The sequence below is a fragment of the Dioscorea cayenensis genome, chromosome 2, assembly GCF_009730915.1.
Source record: "Dioscorea cayenensis subsp. rotundata cultivar TDr96_F1 chromosome 2, TDr96_F1_v2_PseudoChromosome.rev07_lg8_w22 25.fasta, whole genome shotgun sequence".
In the NCBI taxonomy this organism is placed as follows: Eukaryota; Viridiplantae; Streptophyta; class Magnoliopsida; order Dioscoreales; family Dioscoreaceae; genus Dioscorea; species Dioscorea cayenensis.
In genome coordinates this window covers 765,752-782,679 of record NC_052472.1, presented here as the reverse complement: position 1 = coordinate 782,679, position 16,928 = coordinate 765,752, and the positions used below count along the sequence as shown (strand labels likewise).

Genomic DNA, 16,928 nt, shown 5'->3' with positions numbered 1-16,928 from the left:
CTGAGGATTGGATTACCTCACCGCCCAAGATCCAATCCCGTTAATTGAGACAAGTCAGCCAAGTGCTCTGATCACCTGATTCATCGGGGGACCTTGCCCATTATTACCGCTGCTGCTGCTGCTGCTGCTAAGTTGCTAACCAATTAAGTAAAGGAACGGACTAGTTAGTCCAGCATCAGCAATAATAAATTCGATCAATAGGAAACAGGAAGAGGAAGAAGAGGCTGCGGCTTTAGTTTTAGAGGAAGAGGAAGAGGAAGAGGAAGAGAGGACATTGTTTGTATCTATCTGTCTCTGTCTACTTCATCCATAATAGCTCATGTCGCCCTCATCACAGGGAGGAGGCCGGGAAAGTGTGGTGTTGGTGGCAGTAAGGGCCGAGGGGGAGCTCTCCAAGACAGCTCTGGCATGGGCTCTCACGCACATTGTCCGTCCGGGAGACCTGGTTACCCTCCTCGCCGTACTCCCTGGCCTCCATGATTCACCGGGCAAGGGCGGTAGGCAACACCTACATTATTTTTATTTCTTCTTTTTTGTCAGCATTATAATCTCCTTCTCTGTCTCTTTTTCATTATCTAAGACTCTTAACTATCATTTATGTATCATGTCACAGTGTGGCGAAGGATGTTGCGGGGATTTCCCAAGTTGAACGCCGCCACCGACGCAAGGCGGCGAGAGAGGAGGTGTCAAATCTCCGCGTCGTGCTCACAAATGGCGCTGCAGATCGACGGGCAAAGTGAGGTACCAACCAAATGCACGAAATTCGTTGTTAATTTGTTTATGGGGGTAATTAATTTCAATATGCATGATGGGATTGGTAATTTCGCTATTTAATTTGGTGATGGCCAGATCAATGTGAGAATAAAGGTGGTGGGATCGGAGGAGGAGATAAGCCCAGGCGGAGCCGGTGTGGTGGCTGCCGAGGCCAACAGAATCGGCGCCGACTGGGTCGTGCTTGACAAGTAGTAAACTTACTTAACAACATCCCATGCCATGCTATATATGCTTTCCAATTTCCATCCATTAATTGTTTGTTTTCCAGTAATTTATTTGATTGAGCACAACTTCTTGCTCACAGCGACTGCCATATAGTATAGTGATAGTCTATATTTCTCATTAATTTCGTCTCAGTGAATCAAAGATAATAAGTACCATGGGGTTTGCTAAACTTGCGGTTCATGAGTTTTCCTGCTTTGCATCCAAACATGCTATTGCCATTTGCCAAGTTGTTGCTTTAATTCTCATATGTCTCCATTTGATTTTTTGTGGCTGCTTTCCGTTTCTGTGTATTACATACCCAGCTTATTTATCTTGGACGCATATCTTCTTCCCTGTTGGACCATTATTTATTCCTAATAAATAGATCATTAGTTTACCCCAATTGATGTTTAGCAATTGCGATTTTAAAAAATAAAAATAAAAATGAATACAAAAAATACAAGTACAATAAACATCAAAAGGAGGGAACGGTGATTTATCTCAAGGATATAACATAACAATTTTCATTGTTTACCATTGGGAACAGAACTCCGTTCAATCCATATACTCTGTGTCAAAACAAGCTGTGTCTCCTACAACTGAAAGCATGACAAAAAGCAAGTTGTAGGATGAGAAAAGATATGCATTTGGTTGTGGAGCTTTATGTGACATATGGACGCTATGAGAGAAGGGTATTAAGACAAACTAATCATAAAATAGTTGTACTATCACCTAGTAAACACCAGTCCTTGCATGCATTCTGTTGTGAACGTATTGATATCCCTGATCATGTTATGTCAGCTTACAAGAGCTAGAGCTCAAGTTTGATGATGGATTCTTTAATTATAGTTGTCTACTAATTTTCATATTGCTTAAATATTAATTTTACTTTAGTACATGAAAATTCATCTGTGTTATTGTACAGGCAACTGAAACAGGAAGAGAAGCACTGCATGGAGCAGTTGCAATGCAACATTGTAGCAATGAAAGGTTCCCATGCCAGGGTGCTCCGGCTCAACTTGGGAGAAACCCAAAGACCATGTCTAAACATCTCCTCTTCTTCATCTGCTCTAAATCTTGAGCCAAGTGAAATATATCCGTACAACAAAATCATCAAGAATTCACTATCAAATTCCAGCACAGGAAGCTCCTCTATGTACGTTTGTGGGAACAATCCTCTGTTTTCAGAAGTTCAAACTAAGAAGCTGATGATTTCAAGAGGATCCAGCAGTTTGAATGATTTATATGCATCTGATTCTGATGGTAGCAGGAGAGCAAGCCCCCGCTATGCTAATCCATCATTAGAATTCAACAACCGTGATGCAGGTAACTAATGATAATTTTCAAACCATGGAGGCTAAATTTATAATAGAATTAGATTTACCATTGGACATGGTGATAGATTCTCTCCATATTAGTATTCATGTCATTGGATATAACATACATCATTCAGTTCACTCTTCTCTCTAAATACTAAATAGCGGCCATTTGACCAATGTTTACAAGGACACACGGACTCCTGCAGAGCTAATCCAAACAATAATCACCATCATTCCGGATCAGGTCACGATGGAGTATATTGGATTCCAGAGTACATTTCGGAAGATGCTCCAATTGTTCAAAGATGTAAAAGTAGTGAACGCAACAACAAGCCTCCAACCACAGTCCGAAACTTGAAAGGGGAATTCTCTGAATATGATAGGAAGTCTCTGCTCCAAAAACTCAAGCTACATCGGTATTTGGCCAAGGAGCGCATGCACGTGTCGGATGTTAGGGAGGCTGTCTCTCTGCATGGAAATACCCCTTCCATTCCACCTCCACTATGTTCCTTGTGCAGGCATAAGGCTCCATTATTTGGAAAACCACCAAGACAGTTCACATACCAAGAACTAGAAGAGGCCACTCATGGATTCTCAGATGAGAACTTGTTGGCAGATGGCTGGTCAGGTAGAGTACATAGAGGCATGTTACAAGATGGGCGTGCAGTGGCTGTGAAGCAGCTGAAGACAACTGGCCGCAATAATCTTCGTGGGGTGGAGGAGTTTCTCACAGAAGTGGAGATGCTGAGTCGAGCTCAACATCGAAATGTGGTGATGTTGGTAGGGTTTTGTATTGAAGAGAATGTGAGAGTGTTGGTTTATGAATACATCTGCAATGGTTCGTTGGACTTCCATTTATACGGTATGGGTATGCATCTTTATATCTTTTGCGCATATATATATATATATATATATTATTCCATCTCTTCTTGCATCTTAATTTATGTACCTTGCACTCATGTTTAATTAGGACAAGAAAAGGCACCACTGGACTGGCATGCAAGAGTTAAAATTGCAATGGGTGTGGCAAGAGGGTTGCGCTACCTTCACGAAGACTGCAGGGTGGGCTTTGTTGTTCACAGAGATATTCGCCCCAACAACATCCTCCTCACCCATGACTTGGACCCTCTGGTACTATTAATTCACCTCACTTTCTTTCTCACTTGCCAAGCCAACTAAGACGCCGCCTTATATAAATCTGAAAGAAGATTATGTACTTAATGATTATTATTATTATACTTGTTTAATTGAAGTTCGGGGACTTGAGCATCACAAGACGGCAAACTGAGTATTCTCCTTGTGTGGGCACTAATGTTCCCCAAACTTTTGGGTAAGTAGTTGAGTGAACATACAACAAATAGTTCTCTATGCCACACTTAACCGATTTGAAGAAAATAGAAGCGCGCATAGGAAAAAAAAGTTTATGCATTCATATATGTTTGTGTAGGCATCTTGCACCGGAGTACATTGAATATGGGATCGAGACGGAGAAAGCAGATGTCTACGCATTTGGAGTGGTTCTTTTGGAGCTAATTACAGGATGTAGAGCGATGGACTCAAGCAGGCCAAAGGGTCAGCAGTTCTTGGCACAGTGGGCTCGCCCACTGCTATCTCAGGCGGCAATGGACGGTCAGAGTTGCACAGTGATGGTTAACAGGTATCTAGACCCACGCCTTAATCAGGGTCAGGTTGGCTTGTTATCGCAGCCGCTTCGTGCTATGACTTGTGCCGCTTCTTTGTGTCTCCGTCGTGAACCTGAAACAAGACCATCAATGTCAAAGGTAACGCACATAATCTCTAATTCTCTATATATAGACATTGTTCTCTTTGATTCTCAACCTCTCTCCTGAACAAACACTTTTGATATGTATCTGCTTGATCCTCACCGGCAGGTCTTGAGAGTGCTCGAGGGCAATGCTTTGGTTGATGCGCATGTCAGTGTGGATTCAATTGGCAGCAGAAGCGGACGTATAAGTGGTGATCATTTCCCTGGTGATGGCACCCGGATCCAGACGGGGGGCAGCATGTCTCTCAGGTTTCCCAATGAAGTTGTTTCTGGTGCTCTTTGTGCAGACCAGGCCTGGCCCCTATTCTCTTAATTAACCTCTCTACTCTCAACGATATATATATATATATATATATTTGTGCCCATTTTCAGATTTTGATGAAATTAATAGCAATTGTACAGACGCAAGCAACAAAGCAAAATAAGCAAGTTGCGAGAAAGACAGGAAAGTGCACTTAGCCTGATTCCTCTCTCGGATTTGGCACAAGTCTAAATCGAGGAGATATTTTCCTAGTAAAATAAAGCAAGCGATAGCCGACACATTGATCGAGGGATCATGTTTTGGAACAATTTCTTCATGATAATATCAAAGAAATAAACGTCTGAACTTCTGGTTTGATCATTAGTCTTGTCCAGTGCAAGCAGGGATTTGTCAGAGGTTGGAAAGGAGGCTATTTTGGCAACCTTTTTACCAACCATGCTTGCAGTGGGCGTCAAACTGGGAGATGATGGCACACGCTTGGAGTTGGTGTAGCATGATAAGGCCGACCTCTGCAGTTACTATTTTGTTTTGCTCTTGAACAGAGTGCTATGAACGATAATATTTCCTTTTCCAATAATATGTATATATATATATGTAATTGCATTATTCTTTTTTTTCAAATTTTTATTTTTTATTATTAACATGTGGAGAATTGCTTTTTAAGGAAGGAGTTGTTGCCTTGCTGGTAATCCCTGAAAATAAGCTGAAATAAGGATTCTTTTACTATTTGGAAGAAGTAAGAGAAAATAAATCACACATGGCGAGGACCTATTCCAAGAGGGGGCGTTTGTTTTTCATATCCTTTATTCACCTCCTCGGATGGGTATGAAATTTTTGATTAAAATGGATAAATCACAAATTTATTAGAAAACAAAAGCAAAGAAACAACCTGGAAGAAAAACAGCAAAAAGCAGATGAGACGAAAAGGACGCTTACAGCCGATGTGACGATCACAACAAACGGAAAAAGGAAAAAGCGAAAGCAACAAGCAAGCGAAACCTCCAGAACTTTAAAAGCGGTAAGATGAAAGTACAGCAAGAGCAATCAGTGCCGATCAGACTAAGAAGGTTCAATCCTGAGGAAGTGGCTGAATTGAGTACTACTAAAAAAGTGATTATTATTATTATTATTATTATTATTATTATTATTATTGCTTTCTAGTCCTTGGTTCTCTGATCCAACCAAGTCCTGTCAGACATTGGGCACCATACAATACATCATTCTCATTAGCTCTAATCTCTCCGTGTGTCAATTCATGCCTCAACCGACGGAGTTGCAGTCAAATGAATCCTTTGGTATTTTCAAGGAACCTCTGATTATGGTTTATTATTCAACCGTGGTTCTACCAACCATTTTCAAAGCATTTTGAGATGCAGATTATGCCGGTTGTCCCCATAATTGCAAGTCTATATGGGCTTCGCAAATTTCTTGAGAAACAATCTTATCTAATGGAGTTCTCGCAAGCAACGAACAAGCTCCTGATCTTCCACGAAGCAAAGTACAAAGTGCTTGTAGACACTTCTACTAAGCTCACATGGCTCTAGTCCTCTTTTTTTTTCCAAGCTCAGCCTATCTCTCATCTTCTCCAATCCTTTAGTAGATAATTTTGGTGCCACCTACCTCTCTGCAAACTTGGCGTTCCATGCTCGAATGAAATATGTTGAGATTGCTTTTCACTTAATTTGTACTTGGCAAAAGTAGCTCATTGCTACCTTAAGATTCAATTCATCAATTCTCAAAATCAACTTTGTGGATATCATGACTAAACCGTTGACCAAGTGTTAATTTAAATATCTTCTTTGAAAGTAAGAGTCATTACCTGACTTTAACTTGCTTGACCATATTAGAGAATATTAGTGACATTTTCTATATCTTCTAAATATGTAAATAAATTTGAATGAATATTTTTTTTTTAAATAAAGTGGATAAATTATAAATTTATAATTTATTATATCGCATAAATATGTACATAAATATTTTATAGTTAGTATATAATATCTCATAGATTGATAATATTCTTATATAGTAATGACTGTCTTTATATATTTGTATATCATGAAGGTAAAATAAAAAGATAATTTTATATATTTGTTCTAACATCTCCTTTCACCCTCTCTCTCTCTCTCTGCCCTAAAACATCATGTTTTTTCCGCTCTATTTCTCATGTTCTATTAACCGATTAATCTAATCAATCCAGAGTTACAACGCATTACGAGATCATAATGCAAATTAACTGTAACTTTTGGTTCAATTGAACGTATTAATGCACTACCCATTAACCTAGCTCACACCACCACTCTTTCAAGTTTAGTGAGTGTGTAGCATTTATTTTTTTATTTTTTTTTAATAAATTGTGAACAAGTCTTAAACTTTATGCTTTTGAGTTAGCTGAGATTAAAATCCTCCATCTGTCATTTGAAAAGAAAAATAATATATATTAATAGAGTGGTTTAAAATAATATTTCCAAAAAATAATTAGGAGATTTTTCTGATTGATTTAATTAACATTAAGTTAAATTACTTATTTTTTTTAATAATATATATTTTATCATAAGTATCATAAATAATTAAATAATTATTTATTTTTTTGTGTGATAACTAAATTTTTTTGTAAAGAGGCTCGGTTGGTGAATGGTGACCAGACACCAAAATTCTTTTATCGGCAACCTCCAGGGCTCCAGACGAGGGAGGAAGACACGACTGACAGAGTTCGAGATTTGGGAGGATGGCAATGGCGACGGCGCTCCGGAGGCTCTCTTCGTCTGTTGCGAAGAAGCCGCTTGCGCCACCAATATCATCACGGGTCTCCCTCTATTTCATGGTTTACTACTGCCACTGCTTTTTTTCTCTTTTTTATCAGTTTCTTCGCTGGGAAACGATAGCCTTTGCTAAGCACTTTGTTCTCGCATAATCAGTCTTCTCTCCCGAGCGAAGCCGTCCACGACAAGGACAAGTCTCGCATCACGGTATGTGACCCAATCTATGTTCCATTTCATTGAGGGAACCGACAAAAAAATGCGGGGGTTTTTGGGAGTGCAAGGGATAGCCTTTTTTATATATGTGTAATTTTTTCCCGTGTGATCTGGGTTTGCAGTGGACGAAGGTGTTGAATGAGCCGCTGGAGGTTGTGGATCCGGAGATTGCAGACATCATTGAGCTCGAGAAGGCCCGACAATGGAAGGTTTCTTTCTTCTTCCCTTTTTTTTAAAAAAAAAAATTCTTTTGCATGCATAGAAAAGTTTCGGTTTTGTTGATGTTTCTCCATCTGATGATCAAAATGTCTTGGTCTGTCCTGTATAATGTTAACCTGAATGGAGAGATCTACATTATTCAATGAAAATCTCTAACATACTATGGGTTTTATTTTCTGATCTAATTGCTAGTTGAATCTTTGGTTGGCTTTCTAGGGTCTTGAGCTCATACCCTCCGAGAATTTCACTTCTGTGTCCGTGATGCAAGCGGTAGGATCAGTCATGACTAACAAATATAGTGAAGGCTACCCCGGTGCGAGATACTATGGTGGAAATGAGTAAGATTTACCTTGGTCATGATTTTTGTTCTTTTTAACAATACATGACCACCTTTATAATTATAATTCTCTTTCCCTACCTTCCTTTTTCAGGTACATTGACATGGCTGAATCATTGTGTCAAAAGCGTGCCTTGGAGGCATTCCGTCTGGATCCTGCAAAGTGGGGCGGTAATTCACATATCCCCGCCCAGTGAATTCTTCCTTGATGTTACTCTCTTTAAGTTGATCTGCACTTTATATTGAACTTACCTATCTTCTGCAGAAGAGGTTTCATCTTTTTAATTTACAAAATATTTTGAATATTGTTTCTCTTTAGTCGTTAGCTCTGCATTGAAGGCTTTCTGTTGTAACCTTTTTCTTAATTAGTTAAAGTCCACAAAGATGCCAAGCTGCTGCATAAAGCTAATCACAGAGTTACTTAGAGTTTGATAAAATTATAATGTTCAGTCTAGCTTATGGTCTCTCTTAAGGATCTATATTGATACTGACTAAACCAAAGCAACATAAATTTCTAATTGGATTTACGTAAATATCATGCATACTAGGAATGTATGAGAGATGCTAGTGGCAAGTAGGGTGAGTAAATAAGTAATTTTTTTTCAATTTACATTAACCAATCATCTTAAAGTTCCATATAGCTGATCCATGTATGTCAGGGCTGATTAGTTGTGGTTGTTGTCGTTGGCCTAACGTGGAGAGAAATCCTAGGGAATAAATTCTAAGACAAGGGAAGTTGCAAAAATTCTACTCTCTTTTGGAGCCATTTTTGGTTGCATTATTGTTAACTAAAAGGAGAAGTGCAAATTAAAGCATCTCAAAGGTGAAGTCTGATCCATTTATTCATTTACTTTTGGTTCTAACATTGAGTTTCTTGCCATTGGTAATGATACTGAGTTTTAATTGGAAATTGCATTTAACCAACGAATATTTCTCTTTGTTTTTTATGTAATATTGGTAGGTTTATCTTAAACGTTTTTCTTCTGATTCGATTCTTCAATTACTTATATTCTAAGAATTTTGATAAATGGTTTCTCCCATCAGCAAGCGATGCTCCCTAATTTGCTAGTGACTTTATCCTCATAACTTTTGCAGTGAATGTTCAGTCTCTTTCTGGTTCTCCTGCTAATTTCCAAGTATATACTGCGCTTCTTAAACCACATGAGAGAATCATGGCTCTTGATCTTCCCCATGGTGGGCATCTTTCACACGGCTATCAGGTGCTAGTTTCTAGCTTTTTATCAAAAACATCATAACACTGAGTAAAAATGAGAGAAAATTTGAAGATTGTTAATTTGATGCTATTGGAAATGTTACTTTACATGGGTGGGAGATTTAGTATAAACTTTGCTAGTTCTCATGATTTATGTTTTATTTAAATACCAATATAAGTTAATTAAGTAATATAATACATAGGAGGTCTTTGCAAAATTTAATGATATAATTGTCCCCTAGTATTGAACTTTTGTATTAAATTCCTATACACAGAATTAGTCAATCCATAAATGTAAGTAAGCCACAGTTGGCAGATGCGTCAGTAAATTTGTCATTGCTCCTTGACTTCTGGGTATGTGAATGTGAATGCCACCTCGTTATGCCTGTCATACAAGACATTGATAAGATAAAATGTGCTATTTGCTTGTTAGCAACAATTTTATTGTTTTGAATAGGTTTTGACACTTTTGGGTTTTCAGTCAGGCATGTTGTTATGGTTTTGAGTTCCTTATTTTCAAACATATTAACACTTGGATGCTGTGCAGTAGGACTATATGAATATTCCCCTGCTTTGTTTGTTTGGAATATGTGGACAATTGGATGGTATTAATATCATGCTATATTTTATTTTCTCATTAACACACCTTATGCTTCCAGTGACTGATATTTGTAAAATTTCTGCAGACTGATACCAAGAAGATATCTGCTGTATCTATATTCTTTGAGACAATGCCATATAGATTGAATGAAAGCACGGGATATATTGACTACGACCAGGTGACCTTACTTCTCACATCACTAAGCTTATTCCTTCACATCTATCAAAGTCATGGCAATCATCTGCTCCGCACAATGGTTTCGCAAACTTATGATGTATTTTAACATTTTTATTTTCCCTCTTGCTAAAAGCAAGGTCTTTACTGTCAGTTGTTTTAGTTAGTACTTGCATCCAAGTAATTAGGAAGATTAGTATTATGTTTGGGTTATCATGATTGCCAAATTCCTCCATTTTTGTCAAAATAACATTTAGTAGTTCCCTGACTGATAGTTTTCTTCAAATATAGCTAAACCTGCATGGTTTCTGCTTGTTACAGCTCGAGAAAAGTGCAACACTTTTTAGGCCAAAGCTAGTTGTTGCTGGAGCTAGTGCATATGCACGACTTTATGATTATGCTCGTATACGAAAGGTATCTCTATTTCATTCTGTTAAGATATCTAGTTTGGACCTTTGTTTTTCACAGCATTCTTTATCTTATTGCTGTTTATTGCTTGAGGTTCATCTATAAATCTTCTTGAAATGATCAGATCTGTGACCGGCAGAAAGCTGTACTCTTGGCAGATATGGCCCACATTAGTGGTCTGGTTGCTGCTGGTGTCATTCCGTCACCATTTGAATATGCAGATGTGGTGACAACTACAACCCACAAATCACTCCGTGGACCTCGTGGGGCTATGATCTTTTTCAGGAAAGGGTTAAAGGAGATAAACAAGCAAGGTCAAGAGGTGAATGAATATAAGATTTAGTTTCTCATGTCTAGCACTTTTTGCTATGATCATAATCTCATAACAAGTGCGACCAGATAGTTAGAGATTGGAATGACGGAGGACCTTTTATTTTCCCCTCACCTGTATAGGTCCTTTATGACTATGAAGATAAGATCAACGCGGCTGTATTCCCTGGACTTCAAGGTGGTCCACACAATCATACTATATCTGGTTTAGCTGTTGCACTCAAACAGGTTTGCCTTTCGGCTGTATCCATCCTATCTTTGTTTGGTTATTGTAAGAAAACATGCATGTTAACCCAGAGGACATGTGTTTAATTTCTTTTTAAACACTGAAGAAGTCATATGAGTTCCTTTTGCTGTTTCTATTGTAATTCTTGGGTTCCTCACATAATGATACCAAGGTGTTATTGCAGGCAACTACTCCAGAATACAAAGCATATCAAGAACAAGTTCTTTGTAATTGTGCAAAATTTGCTCAGGTGTGATGGGAGTTACTATTTTTTATCACTTACTTTAAGGAAATCCAAATATACTAAACTTTGTAGTGATGACTTCTATTCTGTCAGTGGATGCTACTTGGAATTTTATTTTTTAAGAGTTATGATTAGATATATATTTCGATTGTCTACTTGACCTCTCCATATTATCTATTAGCTGATTCTTACTTTCAAAGTAAAATTCATTGTGCAGAGCTTGATTGAGAAAGGATATGAGCTGGTTTCTGGTGGAACAGAAAATCATTTAGTCTTAGTTAATCTTAAAAACAAGGTAAGAGGAAGTATAGCTTTTACCCGCTGTAAATTAATCTGAATAAATGGTTTAGTTATTTTTCTAACATATCACTTTCATGAGCTGCGCGCAGAGCATTCTTTTGTATAGACTATTATGTACCAGAGCAACATTCTATTAAGACACTGAAATTATCACTGGCTAAGTTCCATCTGTAACACGTGTGGGTGTGGGTGTGGGTGTGTGGGCAGCCGGTGGAAAAGAAAAAAAAACATGTGTGTGTGGGCGGCCAATGGAAAAGAAAATATATAGCGGCAAGCACAATAATCTGTAACATGTGTGTGTGTGTGTGTGTGCAGCCAATGGAAAAGAAAAAAAAAATAGCGGCAAGCACATTAACTGTGATCATTTTTATTTCACCTTGACAGGGAATAGATGGCTCCAGAGTTGAAAAGGTGTTAGAGCTGGTTCACATTGCAGCTAATAAAAACACTGTTCCTGGTGATGTGTCTGCAATGGTTCCTGGGGGCATCAGGATGGGTATAGATCTCTTTATAGCAGTCATCATTATCTTAGAAATTTTGTATAAGGATTTTTTGTGTGTGGGTGAGCTCATGCTCATGATCTCTTGATTGGTCAGGAACCCCGGCTCTGACATCAAGGGGATTTGTTGAAGAGGATTTTGCAAAAGTTGCTGAATTTTTTGATACCACTGTTAAATTAGCCCAGAAAATCAAGGCTGAAACAAAAGGTGCATTAGTTCTCTGGAAAAGTTTCATTTTGAGCTAAGCTTCTGCTTTCCTGCTTTTACATGTATTTGATGATTTTTGTTGATCTTGTAAGTTGAAGTGTTATCTTATGTTTTCTGGTCAACTCAGGTGGGTCAAAGTTAAAGGACTTCCTAGCAACTATTCAAACTGATGCTAATATTCAATCTGAGATTGCAAAAATCCGTCAGGAGGTTGAGGAGTTTGCTAAACAGTTTCCCACCATTGGTTTTGAGAAGGAGACAATGAAGTACAAGGATTAATAAAGAAGCATATAAACTAACAGGTGCCATACTAGAAAACCTTTTGCGATGATCAATTAGTGGTTAAAGTTCTTTGAAGTATTGCTAGAGGTTTCAAAATGCAGTCTGCACATACATAAGCTTTCACTTGAAAAATTGCTGTCTTACATTTAGCAATTTTGTGAGCTACTCTGACCCTATCATAATTGCAAGTAAAAGCAAATTCCATGTGTCGCCTAGATTGCAGGAGTTAATGACTCTTTTTTTATGGTCGAAGTGCGAGTTATTCTGCATCCTCTCACATTTGTCAGTATTTTATTGATTGCGTCTGCTTCAAAGGAAATGTTGAAATGGTACATGCTTGACACAATCAGATTATTTTCTGTGCAGCAAACATGGTCGTCCAGTTCATGGGATGTCTGTTTCAAAACACTTGCCATGTGTGCTGTTTTTACATGCAAGGGGCAGTTGGCATCACCTTGTCATTGTGTAGTTATTCATAAAGCTGGACATACATTACTGACCAGCACAAGACCACACAATTCTGTGCATTCCATCGCAGGAAGGCCGTCCATGTACCTCTTCTCTTTTTGCTCCTTTTCTTTTATGTTTTTGTTATGATGCCTAGAAATCCTCAAAAGAAAGTTGTATTGGATGTTTTGCTGAATAAGCCTTCTGCTTACTGTGTATCTCGTAAGTATCTCTCTTCAGATTACCCATACTAATCAGTTTTCCCGCTGGCGTCACCTCTCTCTCTCTCTCTCTCTCTCTCTCTCTCATAAATTGTGCGTTTGTCGCGGAGTTTACTTCATCTTGACTTTTTTGTTTTCTTTTCCTTTTGTCAAACTAAGGCCATGAGGATCATCAGCATATATATATATTTATGCATGGGAGAATGGTTATCCTTGTTAAAAAAGATACTAGCTATAGCCATTATAAAGAATACGTCACTGTGGATGGGAAGAAAAGATAAGGTAGGTAATCTTAATTATACTGCATTTAGATCTCTTTAATTTAACAGTTATTTATATCTGAATGATAAGAAACTTATCACGAACTTTATAAATAATTTCGAATGCTTTTAAGATTGAATATGACTCGCAAAAAGGTAGTAACGCTATACAAGTTAAAACTTATAATGTGGAAGGATTTCCTCAGGATCCTTGCGCGGATCTACACATTCAAACCCGTCTAAATTAAGAATGCTAGCTGAATGGAAAGTGGAGAAAACCATTTAGCAAAGATCGTAAAAGATTAGATGACACGCGCCTCGGGTTAATATATATATATATATATATATATATATGAGGAGCAAGGTGAAAAACAGATTTAACAAAACGAGATAACATATTTTGAGCTACACGAGGCGGCTCATGTCCTTGACAATTCATCATCTTGTCTTCAGTTGATCAATCATGATTCACGCCAAAGAACATGAGATTCACATAACATTTGGCCCGTGCCGCTCGCCACAGATTAATTAGTTGACCGTTAACCGTTCAACGGTTGATACTTGATAGGAGAGGCCATGCGTATTCCTCTGGCTCCGAACCTCCCGGCTAGGCATCTCCACCTCACACACGAACACAACCCCGCTCTGGGTTGCAATCATCATCACCGGTTGATAGCCATCGATCTCCATCTCACTCCCTGCGTCCCTTCATTCAACAATATACTTAGCCAGCTCTCATATTGATCAATTAACTTCTCTCCTCTGTCATCATCTTTTTTCTTTCTTCAGCATCGTCGTCGCTATCAACAGCATCATCAACTCATTCGTCCTATCTATCCATCTACAAGCATAAATGCATGAGTATTGCATGCCTTACTAGCTTTCTGTTTCATACACGTACGCACCAGCCTTTTCTTTGCAATTTGTTGCGTGTCTTGATCTATATATATATATATATATATCTCAATTCTTATCATAATCTATCAAATCTCTGAAAAAACTTTTTTTTTTTTCTTTAGCTATCTAGCTAGCTAGCTAGAGGGATCCATGAGGGAGGACGGTGGGCATGGCGAGAGTGCCATGCATGGAGAAGAAGGTGGGGGTGGAGGTGATTCAGGTGAAGGTGGAGGAGAGGATATGAGGACGTCCACCAGCATGCACATGCACATGCACACAGACACAGTAGTACTGGGTTCTCATCCGGCGACTAGCGAGGACGATTTGTTCAACAGAAGAAGCAGCTGTTCCGGCAGGGGCAGCCATTACAACTACTCAGAGCACATGCATAGCGGAAGTCAAATATTAAGCCCCCAGAGCTCTCCTTGCAATATGTCCCCGTGGCACCAGTTCCCCTCCACGTACGCCGCGTCTCCCTGGTCCCATGCCTCCTCAGCCGCCGCTGCTCCTTATTTTTATCAAGAACAGGGCGGCAATGCCGGCACCAGCCTGATTGGCTCATTGGTCCGGGAGGAGGGCCACATTTATTCGCTCGCAGCCTCCGGTGAGCTACTTTACACTGGGTCCGACAGCAAGAACATCCGTGTATGGAAGAACCAGAAGGAGTTCTCCGGGTTCAAGTCCAGCAGTGGCCTAGTCAAAGCCATCGTCATCGCCAGCGACCGCATATTCACCGGCCACCAAGACGGCAAGATCAGGGTTTGGAAGGTCTCCCCCAAGAACCCCTCCGTTCACAAACGCTCCGGGAGCCTCCCCACACTCAAAGACTACCTTAAAAGCTCCATCAAGCCCTCCAACTACGTTGAGGTGCGCCGCCGCCGCACCGCCCTCTGGCTCAAGCACTACGACGCTATCTCCTGCCTTAGCCTCAGCGAGGACCAAGGCCTACTCTACTCTGGCTCATGGGACAAGACCTTCAAGGTCTGGCGCATCTCCGATTCCCGCTGCCTCGAGTCTGTCGTCGCCCACGACGATGCCGTCAACTCTGTGGTCGCCGGCTTCGACGGCCTCGTTTTCACCGGCTCCGCAGACGGCACCGTGAAAGCTTGGAGGCGGGAGCTGCAAGGTAAAGGAACGAAGCACGCGCACTCACAGACGCTGCTGAAGCAGGATTCGGCGGTGACGGCGCTGGCAATAAGCGCGGCAGCGTCGGTGGTGTACTGCGGGTCCTCCGACGGGTTGGTGAACTTCTGGGAGTGGGAGGGGCAGCTTACATACGGTGGAGCGTTAAGGGGCCACAACCAAGCGGTGTTGTGCCTGGCGGCTGCTGGGAGTCTGATGCTGAGCGGGTCGGCGGACAAGACGATTTGCGTGTGGCGTCGAGAGGGTGCGGGTGTTCACAGCTGTATCTCAGTGCTCAGCGGACACACTGGGCCTGTCAAGTGCTTGGCCATTGACAATGACATTGAGGAGGCCCAAAATGCAGGAGGACATGACTGGATGGTCTACAGCGGCAGTCTCGACAAATCGGTCAAAATCTGGCGGGTGTCGGACCAACCGCCGGAACCTCTGCTGCGCGGTCCCCAGAACGTCCCTTTGGGTCCCGAAGACGATTTCGAGTACGACTCCTAGACTCCTAGTTCTAATCCTAGTCACTCCCACGAGGGCCACGACACATTCAGAGTACTGAAATAATACTCTCACTCATCACTCATCACTCATCACTCATCAGAGCCTGGTGACGTGTGTGCTACCTCTCAGTTGGCTAAACATTTTTTTTTTTTTATGCTTCTCTTTGTTTATGAAGGAAAGAGAGAGATTGTCTTTTGACGACATAGTCATAGGTTTGTGCGTGGCGGAGCCAACAGACTTGGACTCATTTTTAGTTTTAATTTTAATTTTAATTTATTATTGAGAAGAAATGGATTTTTAGCCGGGTTCTGGACCTCCCGATCTCTGATTTGTAAGTCAAGTTGTTGTAATATAACATTAATTCATATTAAACTTCTTTCTTTTTTTATAAAAAGACATAAGCTGACTCACCCATAAAGCTGTTCCTTTGCATTGGATACTAAATCAGATATGGAGATGCATGTTTGTGAGAACTTCCTTCCTTCTTCACACAGCCCACGGCCCATTTTCTTAAACTTTCATTTCCAACCATGGTCATGGCCCATGTTAAGGTTTCTGTTTAGTGGACTGCAATTAGTCCCTGAGAATTATGTGCCAACCTGTTTTCATGAGATTTTTTTTTTAATAAATAAACCAAGCAGTTGTGGTTTATTCAGTCCATTACCAATTCCTTCCCGGTTATATATATATATATATATATATATATATTCATTTCAAAAATCTGTTAACCTTAAAATCAACCCTCAACTTTTCATATAAAATTTAATCACATCGTCACTCATTTATTTTCTGATGTGGTTCTTCTTCTTGTCTATCTTTATTTGTGTTTTCCCTTTTTTTAATGAATGCCCAAGTGACATTCACATTGACATATAAATTTAAGAGAACAGAGACACCGGCACACTCTGTAAAAAATTGGGTGAAATCTATCCCATGGTAATACTAAGGACGTCTCAAATTTAAGCTTCCATTCTTGTAATTCATTGTTAATAATTTGAGCAGATTTTATTTAATTAAATTTTAATAAACTTATTGTCGTATTATTTTCTACATGTAGATTTCCTTTTCTTTTTTTTTTAATGAATCAAATAGCAGATAATGTAAGTTGCACAA

General features: G+C 39.7%; 3 protein-coding genes across 3 annotated transcripts; all 3 read left to right on the top strand.

Moving 5' to 3' along the window:
• LOC120277490 (inactive protein kinase SELMODRAFT_444075-like) lies at positions 1–4,938 on the top strand. The gene is made up of 9 exons (XM_039284354.1): positions 1–497; positions 614–741; positions 850–962; positions 1,904–2,304; positions 2,485–3,159; positions 3,268–3,428; positions 3,551–3,627; positions 3,745–4,078; positions 4,190–4,938. The coding sequence occupies exons 1-9, from the start codon at positions 320–322 to the stop codon at positions 4,394–4,396; spliced, it is 2,274 nt and encodes a 757-aa protein (XP_039140288.1). The 5' UTR covers positions 1–319; the 3' UTR covers positions 4,397–4,938.
• A 2,040-nt stretch (positions 4,939–6,978) lies between these two features.
• Positions 6,979–13,067, top strand: LOC120276336 (serine hydroxymethyltransferase, mitochondrial). The gene is made up of 16 exons (XM_039283061.1): positions 6,979–7,166; positions 7,261–7,311; positions 7,440–7,526; positions 7,753–7,874; positions 7,968–8,044; positions 8,969–9,093; positions 9,773–9,865; positions 10,183–10,275; positions 10,394–10,591; positions 10,723–10,827; positions 11,010–11,075; positions 11,287–11,364; positions 11,754–11,865; positions 11,966–12,076; positions 12,204–12,378; positions 12,725–13,067. The coding sequence occupies exons 1-15, from the start codon at positions 7,071–7,073 to the stop codon at positions 12,353–12,355; spliced, it is 1,566 nt and encodes a 521-aa protein (XP_039138995.1). The 5' UTR covers positions 6,979–7,070; the 3' UTR covers positions 12,356–12,378; positions 12,725–13,067.
• Positions 13,068–14,333: 1,266 nt separating this feature from the next.
• On the top strand, positions 14,334–15,953 carry LOC120279164 (protein JINGUBANG-like). The gene has a single exon (XM_039286035.1). The coding sequence runs from the start codon at positions 14,334–14,336 to the stop codon at positions 15,813–15,815; it is 1,482 nt and encodes a 493-aa protein (XP_039141969.1). The 3' UTR covers positions 15,816–15,953.
• The last annotated feature ends 975 nt before the right edge of the window (positions 15,954–16,928 follow it).